Source organism: Nannospalax galili, unplaced genomic scaffold (genome assembly GCF_000622305.1).
Source record: "Nannospalax galili isolate Female #2095 unplaced genomic scaffold, S.galili_v1.0 scaffold261, whole genome shotgun sequence".
Taxonomy (NCBI): domain Eukaryota; kingdom Metazoa; phylum Chordata; class Mammalia; order Rodentia; family Spalacidae; genus Nannospalax; species Nannospalax galili.
This window is the reverse complement of record NW_008345226.1, coordinates 1,116,412-1,132,013: the sequence shown is the minus strand read 5'-3', so window position 1 is coordinate 1,132,013 and position 15,602 is coordinate 1,116,412. Positions and strand designations below refer to the sequence as shown.

Sequence of the window (15,602 nt, the reverse complement as noted above, 5' to 3'; positions counted from 1 at the left end):
TCTATGTAGTTTTCCTTCCTTGAAAATCATACATTTGACAAAGCTCAGTTATTCTAAATTGTAATATGTGGAATGCCAAGGACTACTGACTAAACAAACAAACACAAAACATACTGTGTTAAAACTTAAACTGGCCTTTAAAATTCTTCTCATAGTCCCAAGATTCAGATAACTAAGTATCAGTTTTTAATCAAGGCAATTTAATTCACTTTCATCTAGTTGAAAAGGGATATAAAGAGAAATATCAGTCCAGTGATATTTATTGTACACAAGCTAAATAACAGCTCTGTCATGAATGTCCAGCACACAACATAGGACATTATTATTGAGGTAAATGCCAAGAAGGTGATTTTCTTTCCTGTATTTTGCTTCAAAGAACACCACTTTTAAAAGCTGACCTGTAAATATCTTAAGTCTAGATTCGCTGCTATTTTGTAAGTAAAAGGCAGATTAATTAATGTGAGAAACACTGTTGTAAAAATATATTTTATATACTTTCTAAAGTTTAACTATAATATTGTTTGGTTTGTGACAAACAACGGCATGCAAAAAAACAAAACAAAACAAACAAAAAGAACCTCTCAAAACAAAAAACCTTATGCACATTAACCTAGATTTGGAATTGTGGGAAAAACAACTGATGCTAGATGATGATGAAAGAAATTCAGTTTAGAAGCCAATAATCTCTACATCCACACCTTCTTTTGGTTTTAAAAAGTACTCTATGTTGGGGCTGAAGAGATGGCTCAGTGGTTAAGAGCACTGGTTGCATTGCCGAGAACCCGGGTTCAATTCCTAGCATTCACATGACCGCTAACAACCACCCATAACTCCAGTTCCAGGGGATCCAATGGCTCTTCTGTCTTCTGTGGGCATTGCATGACACAGGTGTACTTACATACATGCAGTCAATACACTCATACATATGAAATAAAAATAATAAATAAAATATTTTTAAAAGAAAAAAATAAGTACTTCCTGTTGCTGCAATTGGGAAAGCCAGGAGAGTTTACCAATACTAGTAACAAGTGGGCTGAAACTAAGAGTGATGCTAAAGCAGGAGCAAGACTCTGTTTTGGTTCTGGACACACAGAAATATGACTTGGGAACTGACCTAGAGACACTGCACCCATCACCTAAAGATTTTCCTTCCTAAGAATACTGCCATGTGTTAAGTTTCACTTTTTAGTATTTATACAGAACTGAGATATATTTTTTTGTATTATAAGCTCAAAATTGAACTATGAAGGCTTATTAAAAGAGCATCTTGTCAAATGTGGCTCAATCTCCTTTTCCAACTTTTCTGTATTGTAAATGGTTTAGGGTTCTGATGTGAAAATTATTTGCTTGTAGTATGGAGCAGGAGCTCAAAGGGAACTTCCCTGCTTGTGCTTTACCCAATCTATCAAGTTCCTTCTGGCAAACTCCTCTCTTATGAATACAGATCCAGCCATGTTCAGGGTGAGGATAAATGTTTCATATCATGGTCGTAATGCTTTAGCATTCCTTACCACCCAAAGAGTAATATAACAAGTGGGACCATCTGGAATTTTAACTTTGCTGGGGCCATACAGTAATGGGGATGAGAGGAGAGACCAGGATGGGAATTCTTTTTAAGATGCAGCTGTCGATCCGTCTCAGATTTGTGATGGATTTGTTCATATTCTTACCTCCAATGTATCAAATAATCAGATGATCTACATAACTGTGGTTTTTTTAAGCATCCATGATAACTGTGGTGATTACTCACGTAGCTTGATAGTGTGTGCTTGTGTGTGTGTGTGTGTGTAAATGTTGTTATATCTATATTTTCATAAAATAAAACTCCCTAAGCTCCTGACAAGCTCCAAATTGCTGTCTACATGCCCACTCTGTCAATATCAGGAATTCATGGCATTTACCATTGGGTCTCTGCCTCTTATTACTTGTATGTTCTTTGTATAGCATGTACAAATACCTTAAGATATGTTACAGCTGTCACTGCTTCATACTGGTCAAAAGTTTTACTCTCACCAACTTTGTGTAATTTGTTAAATACACTTAACTATACTGTTTTGTCCTAAACAAACAGGTGAAACTGTAAACTCACCAGCCATTCCAAAGTTAAGCTGAGGAATTTCTTCAGTCTTTGCTTTCTTGGGGGTTGGCAAGTCTCTTGAAGAGTCAGATGGGAATGCCCAAAGTTTCTTTCGTGGATTGACAGTGGATGTTGGTGATTTCACGGGCTTGTTTGTAGTAGGACACCATTTGTAGCCAGGATTTGCTTTCATAAATGCATCTTTATACTATAAATAAATGAACAGATTATAGATTTTGACTAACATATAGACTGAATAGAAGTTCTAATAGCCTTTGCCTATTTTTCCCTCTTTCAGACAATGATAAAAATACATTCTGTGACTTTGGTGGCTTTCTTCATAGAAAAATGACAACCCCAAGCACAGAGATATAGAGACAGGCCACGGAGTAATCTGAGAGACAAAGAGTGTTGAAGCCAGACACTTTGTACTGTTTACTCCTGTGTAACGGAGGAAGAGGGAGCTTTTTGTACTGTAAAGAGTCAAGGCTTCTGGAGACAGAAAGGACAGGGCTCAAACCCTGGCCCTTCTACATCAGGCTGCAGTCACTAAACACAGAGCAGTGAACTCTGTGAGCTTTAACTTGAGATTGCATAATACTGTCAGCGTCTAGGAGTGTTGTCAAGAGTGCTACACAGCACAGCACCTATTTCAAGGAATGCTTCAGCTTCACATTTCCATAAGTTAATGGCAGGGCCAGCAGCCAGTTCTGCCCACCGTTTAGCTTAATCTTTTATGTATAGATTTTTTTAAAAAAATCAAATCTTTGCCTCAATGTACTAGGTAAAGCAAAGGCAGACAAATTTAGCAGAGCAAATACTCAATTTTGAGATAAACGAACAAGACCAAGAGTAGAAGAGGAACAGGAATACTAGCTGACAAACTTTTCGGTTATTTTTAGGCATAGTGTCATGTAAAGAGTACTGGATGCAGTCTGATGGTCTGGGCTCAGAACGCACCTTCACTCAGTCAACTATGGGCACCAACCTTCCTCGGCCCAATTCTTCCACCTACAAGTGCAATACACCTGCCAGTGTTCCATAGCGAGCACACATGATGACATATATGAATGAGCTCTTAGAGTTGATGTGTCATGTTGCAATCAATCTATCACAAGCTTTATATCTTACTTGAAAGTTTCAATAGTCATTGACAATATCTTTCTATCATGTGTGTGTGTTTTCCTTCTGCTATTCTTTCTCTCACTCCCCTAACTCTTTCTGGATATTCATTATATGTTGCCAAAGATATACTGTCTGATAAAAATTAATTTTCTATGCATTTTTCAACTATCACTACTGAATATTTTATTAACACATTTCCCCGGGACAGTCTGGATATGTAGTCTATGCTGACTTCAATTCACAGTCCTCCACTTCAGTCTCCTCAGTGCTGAGATTAAAGGCATCACCACCATGACCAGTTAACACAATTCCTTCAGTCTCGCAGGCTTACTTTTTAAAAGGCAATGTTGGAGGCTGGAGAGATGGCTCAGTGGTTAAGAGTACTGGTTGCTCTTGTATAGAACCTGGGTTCGATTCCCAACATGCACACAGTGGCTAACAACTGTCTGTAACTCTAGTTCCAGGGGAATCCAACACCCTCTTCTGACCTCCACAGGCACTGCATGACACAGGTGCACTTACATATATGCAGGCAACAATCATACACATGGACTAAAAATAATAAAATAATTAAAACTATAATACAATGGCAATGCTGGTCAATGTATGACATTAATTTAGTATGGTCGTCAAATGGCTTTTAATTTAAAAGTAGGAGGAAAGTAGTCCTTTTACTGTTGGTGTAAGGAAAGAATATATAATCTATTTTTCCCACTATTTCATTATGAATCATATAAATGAAAGCTATAATGTGGGTAATAATGCAATACCAATAGACAGTGGTTGGTGTTTATCCCAAAGCCATCTTAACTCAAAATTTCTGAACACTTTTTACCTATAATATATAAATGCATCTATTGATACATGGATATATATATATGTATATATGGAAAATAAGCACAAAAACCCTCTAAAATATATTACCTTTATTGTAATTTTTAAAGATTTATTTAATTGTGTGTGTGTGTGTGCGTGTGTGTGTGTCCCATTGCCCTGGACAGCCAGAGGCATCAGATACCCCTGGAGCTGGAGTCACTGGCAGTTGTAAGCCACTAGACACAGGTGTTGGGAACTGAATTCTAATCCTCTGCAAGAGCAGCAAAGACTTAACTGCTGAATCATCTCTTCAATGCTTAGTCCTACTTTTCTTAAAAATAATGGTTAAAATGAGACACAGGCCAGAGCCAAACTAGAATATAAAATTGTATAGCAGAATGAATTTGGAAGCATCAAAGGTGGCAAAAAAGATATACTACCACAGCACATTCATGAGCATGAGGGATTTACATATTAAACTGAGGGAGAGGAATAGCCTAGCCTTCTGCCTGGAGGTGGAAAGTGACAAATGATAGGCAGAGGAGAAAAAGCAAGCAGCAGATACATGCATCACTACTGTGTTCCAGTAAAATGCACACAGGCTAGGTGGGTCAAATGGACAGTTATTTGAATAAAGACTGCTATTCTATACAATGACAGAAGACTTCCAAGAAAATTTATTAATATTTGTCATGAGAAATAAAATGATATTTTTTGTAGTTAAAATTTTGTAAGTAGAAAGTCATGGCTGTGGAAGAGGCTGGGCAACGTCATTAGCACTCAATTTGCTTGTTTCTTACACGCTCCCTTCTCCCCATATTTATTATTGGATAAGGTTTTTTCCTAGTAAAACATCCTATATATAGCTAAGAATCACTTAATAATCTGTTTGAGTGAATTGATGGTATAATGGAAATGATACTACCGTCATCTTGATAAATGAATTATTGTTCGCATCAACTATTTTTAAAACATAGTTGATAATACTAATAAAGACCAGCTTAAACCAATTTATGACAGTGTTGAAGACAACATAAGACACTGAAAATCAACATACACAACTATTCCTCACTGTCTCATCTCTATCCTACCCACTTTCACTGCAATACTTTGTGAGGGTTGACTAGATGACAGACACTGAGGAAAGAAAACATGAATCAGGCAGAGTCCCTCCCATCATATTGCTTATAATCCATGGTTAACAAAATGAACATTTCTGTTTACACATGATCTACAACCCTACCCCTGACTTAGGCATGAAAAATGGTTTTGCAATAACAAAATGACAATGCAGGAGAAAGGTCTGCTGTATGGGGATTTTAAGACAACGATAACTGGGAATTTACTGTAGGGGACAATACGCAGCTGTATCACAGTATAAATCATGCAGATTCTTTAGCTCAATATAAATGTTCAAAATACAACTGAACATTTGTTCAGTAAAGTATATATGCTATACACATATATATGTATATACATCTTTATGTTTTAGCTTCTGTTCGGTGCTGGACCTTGAACCCGGGGCTTCACACATGTTTAGCAGGCATTCTACCACTGAGCTACAACACCAAACACCCAGTCAAGTACTGGGCAGGAAGGTTAAGAATGTGACAGACTGAGAAGAGAATAACACATAAATTCACGTGAAAATACCAGGCCAACACAAGCAGTGTACAGGCAGCAAGTGAGGCAGAGGCAAGAGCAGCTCAGGCTGTAAAGATGTCTAGATGTCCTTGGAACTTGGTACCTCATCAATCACCTGATCTGTTCAGTTGTAAGAGACGAGAAAGGTTTAATCATTTGTTATGACAAGGCTATTCAGAAAGGAATTACATAGGAGGCAGGGAAGGAAGAAATATAGGAGACTTTGTATATAGTCTGATGTGAATAGCCAACTGAAATTATTAACAAACAGGTCAACCACGTGTGCAAAAGCCATCAATGCAGAACTGAAAGGGCCAGAGAGATAAGCCCCACCTATCTAGATATCCAGGGCCAGGCTGTTGATGCTAGAGGTGACTGGGAAGCTCATTTATCCTCCAGGAACATGAACCACAGGCTGGTAATCCTAAGATTTCAATGAAAAACTCTCAGAGATACCTAGATTTTGACTAAAACGCTGATTTTCAAGATTCTTCAATTAAAATACAAATTCACCTTATGGCCTTCAACTTTTTTTCCTGTAAATTTCCAATCAATAAAAAAAAATCTAAGTTAAAATCTGCTTTACAGATAGTTACTCACTGATAGGAGCTATTGGTAATGCTGGTTGTCCTCCTGGTCCTCATCACCACTATATTTCATTAGCAATAATAATAAACCAGCAATTTAATTACCGATTCTATTGTTATTCAGTACTGTCACCAAATGCGCACCCTCTGTCACAGTATTTTACCTCCTTTATATTTGACAATGGCATTATTATATAACAATACAACAATCTGTTATGCTGACCATTTAAAAATGAGGTCTCAACAATACATGCTTTTCAGATCATTACATAAATGAAAATTTGATTTACAAAGCACCTTAATATTAATGAATGGTATTCTCTAATTATTCATTTTTAATTGGGGTGCTATCTCAAAGTCCAGTAGCTATTATTACAGCCTAGACCTACAGAGAAAAGGAGAAATGGCAACCCTGATGAGATTCAGAAATAACATTCCAAGAATGTCTGCACAATGAGAGACGGATGATTCTGTGCAAATATGTGAAACAGTACCATGAAATAAATCTACCAGAACTGTAAAGAGATTACACAGGAAATTATCTGGAAGTTTAAAAAGAGCTCTAACACATATTTCATTTTATAATGATATACATTACAGGGATCTAAATGAAGCCCTGCATAGTAAGTTCTGTGACAGCTGTGTCCTTTCTCATCAGCAGGCAGAAATTATATTGCTCAACCAGGGAGGGCAAAGAGGAGGTTTGAGAAGTGGCACTAATCTGTACCTCCTAAGTCTGAGAACTCTTCCTTCACAGAAATCTAAAAATTATCAGCAGGAGAGCATGACTCAATGTACTATGTGGTGTGAGCTACTCTTGCTAGTTTTTTTTTCCTTTTTTTCTGTGATTTGGAGAAAAGTCGTTTAATTACATTAATTAAAAAAATCTAAATTTGAGAATTAAAAAAAAAATTTTAACCTTGGGCTGATGAGATGCCTGAGTGGATAAAGGTGCTTACTTGTCAAGCCTGAGGACCTGAATTTCATCCCTGGGATGCACATGGAAGAAAACAAAAACAAAAACAAAAAAAAAAAACTTGCATAAAGTTGTACTCTGACTTGTGCATGTGATGTTTATGATTCAATAAATGTAATAAAAAATTTAATCTTGTTACTTTGAAAAAAACAGATGGGGGTTTAGGTAGAAAAAAAGATGACCTAGTAAATATCCTTTCTGAAAATGTACTGAGAGAAGTATAACTTTCATGTTGACTAATTTGAATTGTGAAATGTTTGTTTCCCCCCAAAATGTTCACTTTGGTTTAAAAATTTCCTTAAATTCTTTAAACTCTTACATTACAAAAGAGGCAAATAAAATAATTTGCATATTCTTCAAATGATACAAAAGTAAACTCTTACCTTCATCCCTTTAAATGGACACAAGTTCCATAGTAAGCAGGACGGACTGATTTATAGTCTTTATGTTTGATTTAAATATTTAAACAATGGTGTTTACTAAACAATTATCAAATGGACTAATATTTCTGAATCAAGTGGTTAACTTGACTATCAACTCATCTTGCTCATGAATGTCATGCACACGGGATCTTATCTGCCAAGGTGGGCAAATGATATAGTTTTGTTGATTCTGTGTTTCAAGGACTAATTTTGCATTTCAGAAACATTTGCACATATATATTAACAATTCATAATAAAAGCTATAAATAATAAAATGTGCATTTCTTGATTCACAGCTCACATCCTCTGTGAGGGGAGGCATCTTTACTATCATCTTGTACATGTAAAAATCCAAAAATGTGTGAGAAGGGAGAAACTCGAGTATGAGAATCCCAGCCCCACTACCAACTTTGCTTGCTTGGAAAAGTCAACTTTTCTGAGTCACAGTCTTCTTGCCTTTATCCTTTAAAATATTTAATTCAGGGCCAAGAATCTGTGGCTAGACAGGCCACATAGGGGAGAGCTTAATACTATTATTCTCATAAATGGATAGGTATTAAACTGGATCCTAAGGACTTGTTATACTCACAGATTAGTGTTTTGTTTTTTGTTTTTTTTTGCAATTCTCACCAGAGAAAGCTGTTTCTTGCAGCAGATGGTGATTTACTCAGAGACCTACAACTGGTCTATGGCAGAGAACAAGAGGCTGCACAGTGTTCAGCCCTAAATGGAACACTCACAACATACCCTCTCCTCCCAAGACTTAAGGGATGATTGCAGTAGAGGGGACGGAAAGATTGTAACAGTTGGAACATCTGGACACAACAGAGCAGTCATACATATGAACCCACAGTGGTAGTGACAGCATACACAAGACTAGCACAAGCCCAAACCTGACAAAATCCTACGTGGAAGTAGGATGCTATCATAAAGCCCCACTCCTAGATAAGGAACTTTTGGCAATTGATAGCTGCTGGGAGAAGGAGCATCAGTTTTCAGAAAGACGTGATGCTAGTCAGGTTGACCACACTCCACGGGATAGTCCTACAGCCAAGACTACTCCATAGACCTTAAGAAAAAATAATAGAGGACATGAAGTCAAGGAATATAGGGGGGTGAATCTCAGAGGAGACAGGAGAGAGGTTCTGAATATGATCAAAATTACATTATATGAAATTTTCAAAGAATCAATAAAAAATATTTAATTCTTGGGACCATTCCAAGGATTAAATTAGTTAAATATTTATAAAAGGACCCTGGACACAATGAAGCAGTATTCAAAATTTATTCTCATGGAAGAAACCCCAACATATTATTTTATTACTATTACTTTCTTTTGCTGTGCTGGGGATCAAATCCAGACTTCTCCCATGTTAGGCAAGAATGGTATCACTGAGTGTCCTCAGCCCCTTTAACATTTTTAAAATGTAGAAAGAAAGCCTTAATATCTGGAACACAACAAAAGTCTAAGAAAGATAGAAGGTTGTGAAACATGGAGCCTTAATATCTACTGTTACAACCCCCTTTACTGCTAAGCGGTGGGGTTTCACACAAATTACTCGGAAGAGCAGTTAAAGGTTAAAGGAATGGACAACAGACAGGGTAGACTCAGAGGAAAAACTCAAAGCAAGAGAAAAAATTCAAAAGAACAAAATTGCTGAGAATCATTACAGACAATAATAGCCCAATGAAACTCAATAATCCACCGAAATCTCATCAGATTATAGATATAATATATAATTATAGATATAATTCCAATTGAGTAATGAGTTGAAGTAAAAGAAAAACTCAAAGGTATGCTAAATAAGAAAATATATAAACAAAAATTTAAAACAAGCTTTAATGAAAAAATATAAAATTAAAAAGTGCTTTTGGTATTAGGTAATGTTGAGTTCATAAAAGTGAGTTTGGTAATGGTTCAGTATGGGGGGCATTGGCGTTTCCCTTTCTCTAAAGGTTAAGTAGAAATGGCCAACGAAGAGCAGTGAATCCACATCTTGGGCTTTTCTTTGTGGAGGTACTTTTTATTACTATGTCAACCTTATTGCTTGCTAAGGATCTATTCAAGTTATTTATATGCTTTTGATTTAACTTTGGGAGGTTATTTGTCTAGGAATTTATGCATTTCTTCTAGATTTCCCACTTTTTGGAATATAAATATTCAAAGTATTCGCCAATATCCTATATATTTTACTGAAATACGTTACAACCTCCCCTTTCCATTTCTAGTTCTCTTGATTGGGATCTCCTTTTTTGGGGGGGTTTGTTTGGCTATGGGTTTTTCAATCTTGTTTATACTTTCAAGGGACAAATAAGCTGATTCCTTCTGTACATTATTCTTTCAATTTCCATTTCATAGGTTTGGTCTGTTCTTTGATAGTACCTTGGGATACAGTATTAGGTTATCTGAGATATCTCTGATTTGCTTTTGAGACAGGGTCTTCCTGTAGACCCAACTGGCTTGGAACTTACTACGTAGACAAGGTTGTCCTCAATCTCAGAGATCTGCCTGCCTCTGACTCCCAAATGTTGGGATTAAAGGCTTATGTCACTATGCACTGCTCATCTCTGACTGATTTTTTAATGTAAACACTTAGAGCTATGAAATTTCCTCTTAGAGCTACCTTGGCTCTACCCCTAGAGGATCTGGTAAGTTGTACTTTCACTTTCATACAATTCAAAGAATTTAAAAAATTATCTTCTGATTTCTTTAATGTCTTTCAAGACCCATTATTCAAGCTCTTAAATACTTGTCTGTTTCGCTTGCTACTGATTTCTAGTTTTATTTCAATATCTGGTAAGGTACAAAAATTATTTTCAATCTTTTATATTTGTTAAAACTTGCTTTGTGGCCTAGAATGTGGTATATTATAGAGAAAGTTCCATAGGCTGCTGAGAAGACAGTGTATTTATTGTATATCCATTGGACAGAATACTCTGAATACATAGAGTTCATTTGATCTATAGCACAGTTTAAATCTGAAGTTTGTTGATCTTCAGCTTGGATGACCTTTCTAAATATAGAGTGGAATACTGAAGTCACTCACTCTTACTGTACCAGGACTTACCTGACTTTTTGTGCTCCCTAGTGTTTGTTTTATAACACTGAGACCTCCAATATTCAGTGTGTGTGTATGTGTGTGTGTACTTTACCCTGATACCAATATTGGATACCCAATATAACAAAACAGAAAACTATCCACCAGTTTCCCTAAATATAGATGCAAAAATTCTCACTAAAATTTCTTGCAGACTGAACTGAATTCAAGAACACATTATGATCTTATACTATGACCAATTTGGTTTCATTTCTCATGCACTACAGTCCAGAAGACCATCAACAGATGAATGGATAAAGAAAATGAAATTTTAGTCAGTTGTAAAAGAAGAATGACACTATAACATTTTTTTGTTAAATTAAACAGGCTAGACCAGGACAAATGGTCCTTCCTCTCATATGCAGAATCTCTATATACATGCATTTGCATTTATGTAGAACATGAAAGTAGAAAGAAGACTGTGAGGAGGGGGACGTAGGTCCAGGAGGTGGGGAGAGTGAGAAGAAGAAAGGGTTAATGGGATATATACTGATGACAGTAGGAAAGGAAGGACAGGGTGGGAGGGAGTAAGAACAAACTATGATATATATGTATGGAACTGTCACAAGGAAATCTGTTATTTTGCATGGTAACTAAAAAATAATAAAAGTTTGGTTGTCTAAAGGAACACTAAGCTTTCATCTGCTTAGAAATCACGTGGGTATAGCATTTATTTCTTAAGGATTCTGGATGGATTAGGAGCCACTAAAGTGACAAAGTCCTGCAGTATGTTGACAAGAATATAAACCACATAACTGTTAAGAAAGGCTCTCCAGACTGTAACTCATGGTAAATGGGAGTGGAATTTCTTTGGAGTAGAATTCATTTTTAATGAACAGACTGAATGACTTGTAGAAAAAAAAATTATGGTTATAAATTAACAGCCAAAGACAGATTAATTTTATGCTTAAGAAATATGGAAGAAGGATTAATCACTAAAAACTCCATAGAGTTTTGCTCTAATGCTATTTCAGAATATTGGCATGAAGCAACATTCATAGAGTTAGTATGATCTACCTTCAAGTTTTATTTTAATGCATTTAATTCCATATCAGTTTTGTTCAGGTACAACTGAATTTCAAAGATATTCAGCTTGACGTCTTATTTCCTTTTACATCATCATCATCATCTGTGATTTTCCTGCATGCAACCCAGACTCCAGATAAAGCAAATACCCTGGCTCCTGAAACTGAGCTCCATTTCCCACATGTAATCTTAGCTTTGTCTTTCTAAATCACACAGCAAAACTATGATCATTAAAGCTTTTTCTGACCTGTTTTCACCTCCCTCCCTCCCTAGCACAAGTAGACTCTCCCTGTAAGACTCATAACATCATAGCCCTACTTAAGCAGACCACCTATCTCCCACTTATCTAATGTGGGTAGAATAAATATATACTAAAAGGGCATGGGAGTCAAAGAGAAAGGAGTATTCTAGCATCACCATTTGATCACTAAACATACGACTGTTCAAGGAACTAACTCCTTTGGGCCTTAGATTTTTAATTTGAAGAAGGGAATCAGAACTGATTTTACTTTTCTGTGCTTCATAAAACATTGAGCAAGGAATGAACTCAATCAAGAAATACATATATGCTATCACAAAGGTCACTGGAATTGGCTAAACTTTCAACATCTTCTTCTCCTCTTTGAACTACCTGTTTTGGCTGAAGGTCAAGATGTAATTGTTTACATTTATTGTCCATTCATTAATCATGATCATGACAAATGAAGTTAAAGAAAGGTCCTAAGCAGTTATACAGAAATTTGTATTCTATATTAGAAAAATGCATGCATTTTAAAAAGGAAAGGTAATATAGCTTCTGCAGCTCCTAACAAGCAGCCACACATTCAAAAATTAGAACCTGTGAACATCCACAACATTGCACCATCATGCTCACTGCTGAATCGAAAAAGGAAAGAAACCCGGGTTGTATTGTTAGAACAGTATTTTTTAGATTACCTACAAGCAACTGTTGCTTTAATGAGATTTGTCACCACAGAACATGAAACCCTCATTCAACCAGTTTTCTTCCCCCAACAACATAAACTAGTACTGGGCAATAATTCATGAAAAGAACAATAAATCTTAAAATGGATCCTTCAACTTATCAAATACAATAATATAGAATAATTAGGAGTAAGGGAAGAGTCGAGGAAATTTCATGAACTAACAGGTAGAAAAAGGATCTCTCCTTTTGTTTTTAAACTGCTTCTTTTAAAATAAAAAGGAGAAAAGAATAAATTAATATGCTCTGGTCAACTCCATACCATAAATACAAGTGTTCTCATAAGATTATAACAACTTATGTGCTATGAAGGTCTTCGTTGGGGTAGTAGCACAGGGACCAAATTGCCTAAGGACACATTTTCAGACCATTCCTGTAAAGGCACTTCAAGACCATTTCTCACTCAACTAAGAAAGGTGATTTGGTAAATAAATGGTAAATAAACACAAAGCATTCATATTCACACATGAATGATAAAATATGTTTTATATTTAGTAAGGAATATTCAAAATTTAGGGTTTTAAAGTTGAAAGGCTATGCATCTGCAGTAGAGTTTGAAGAATGACTCAGACTTAAGGATCATCTCTGCCGCTGCCTTGTATCACTAGCAGCTAGCTACCAGAGAATCCGGGAGTACTGAAGCTGTTAAGGTACTGGCTCATTGAACCAATGTTCCACTTAAGGCTGCAACAGTTAACAAAAAGACAGCAGCACAATTACATGTACTTTAATGTAACCGAGAAAACATTTAGCAAATAAGTTCCAAGAAATAACCACTGGAGACCAGATGTGGGATAATTTGGGAAGCAGCTGAATCCTTTCCACTTTGGAGTAGAAACAAGGTGATGTTTTACATTATAAGAGCAACTGTAAACAAGGCAAGACACAATGTGGGGCATTATGGCCTAAATTTCTAGGGTACAGGGGGCTACCTTATCCTTTCATTATAGTACCACAATGGCAAATATTGTGAATATAATTAAGTAATGAGATTTCTGTGCAAAACTAATACTTCCTCGTCTTAAAAGTGGCCACCTACTGGGTATATAAATTAGCTGACTTTAAGAAAAGGCAAGCAATGAACTAGTAATATGCTGCATGTTATCCAAAATGCCACTCAAGTGTTTAATTACAGGAAGCACATGCAGCCCCCTAAGAGGTTTAGGTAATTGCTTAATTTACCATGAGCATGAGTGTGGAAGGATGAGCATGGGGCATGAGTGTGGAAGGATGAGTGTGGAAGGATGAGTGCAGGAAGATGAGTGCAAGAGGATGAGTACAGGAGGATGAGTGCAGGAGGATGAGTGTGGAAGGATGAGTGCAGGAGGATGAGTGTGGAAGGATGAGTGCAGGAGGATGACTGCAGGAGTATGAGTGCAGGAAGGATGAGTGTGGAAGGATGAGTGCAGGAGGATGAGTGCAGGAAGGATGAGTGTGGAAGGATGAGTGCAGGAAGGATGAGTGCAGGAGGATGAGTGTGGAAGGATGAGTGCAGGAGGATGAGTGTGGAAGGATGAGTGCAGGAGGATGAGTGTGGAAGGATGAGTGCAGGAGGATGACTGCAGGAGTATGAGTGCAGGAAGGATGAGTGTGGAAGGATGAGTGCAGGAGGATGAGTGCAGGAAGGATGAGTGTGGAAGGATGAGTGCAGGAGGATGAGTGTAGAAGGATGAGTGAAGGAAGGATGAGTGTGTAAGGATGATTGTGGAAGGATGAGTGCAGGAGGATGAGTGCAGGAAGGATGAGTGTGGAAGGATGAGTGCAGGAGGATGAGTGTAGAAGGATGAGTGCAGGAAGGATGAGTGTGGAAGGATGAGTGTGGAAGGATGAGTGTAGAAGGATGAGTGTAGGAGGATGAGTGCAGGAAGGATGAGTGCGGAAGGATGAGTGTGGAAGGATGAGTGTAGAAGGATGAGTGTAGAAGGATGAGTGCAGGAGGATGAGTGCAGGAGGATGAGTGTAGGAGGATGAGTGCAGGAAGGATGAGTGTGGAAGGATGATTGCAGGAGGATGAGTGTAGGAAGGATGAGTGTGGAAGGATGAGTGCAGGAGGATGAGTGCAGGAGGATGAGTGCAGGAAGGATGAGTGTAGGAGGATGAGTGTAGGAGGATGAGTGTAGGAAGGATGAGTGTGGAAGGATGAGTGCAGGAGGATGAGTGCAGGAGGATGAGTGCAGGAAGGATGAGTGTAGGAGGATGAGTGTAGGAGGATGAGTGTAGGAAGGATGAGTGTGGAAGGATGAGTGCAGGAGGATGAGTGCAGGAGGATGAGTGTAGGAGGATGAGTGTAGGAAGGGTGAGTGTGGAAGGATGAGTGCAGGAGGATGAGTGTTGGGCCTGAGTGTAGAAGGATAAGTGCAGGGAATGAGTGTGAGAAGACTGAAGGCTACTGAAGGAGAAAGATTACTGTTAATCACTGTTACACCCCTGGAAATCTACTGAAGCATTTAAAAATCACATGGGTTGTGGTAATTGACTTTAAATTTTCTAGATGCCCTACACAGTTAAGATTCTATCTGTGACAATTAGTACATTCTTAACACCTTGTGTGATCATTAATTACATAGTAACTGCACTAATCATTTACTCTAGATGAAATTTTGCTGAACATTTTAAAAGAAACTTATATGCTGAAGATTTTCTTATTAAATAACTCAATAAAACTACAGTGATTTGAAGGTATTCCTTTTCCACATACTGAGATGTCTAATAAAATATCCTGAAACTACATTATTTTACCCCCTGCTGGTTCATTTTTTTTCCCATAGTAGTTAGAGGGGTGGCAGGGGTTTTTACGAATCAAGGTTTTTTTTTTTTGCAAGTTATAACTCTAAGGAAAATGTTAGAAT

At 37.2% G+C, this 15,602-nt stretch overlaps 1 protein-coding gene across 5 annotated transcripts in view; it reads right to left on the bottom strand.

Annotated features, from left to right (window-relative positions):
• Bbx (BBX high mobility group box domain containing) overlaps positions 1-15,602 on the bottom strand; it is a 284,258-nt gene that overhangs the window by 78,498 nt on the left and 190,158 nt on the right. For all 5 annotated transcript variants that reach the window (XM_008841418.3, XM_008841420.3, XM_029567518.1 and 2 more), the window contains one exon: positions 2,090-2,285. In XM_008841418.3, coding sequence (XP_008839640.1) covers positions 2,090-2,285 — 196 coding nt within the window. The remainder of the gene's footprint in view (positions 1-2,089; positions 2,286-15,602) is intronic.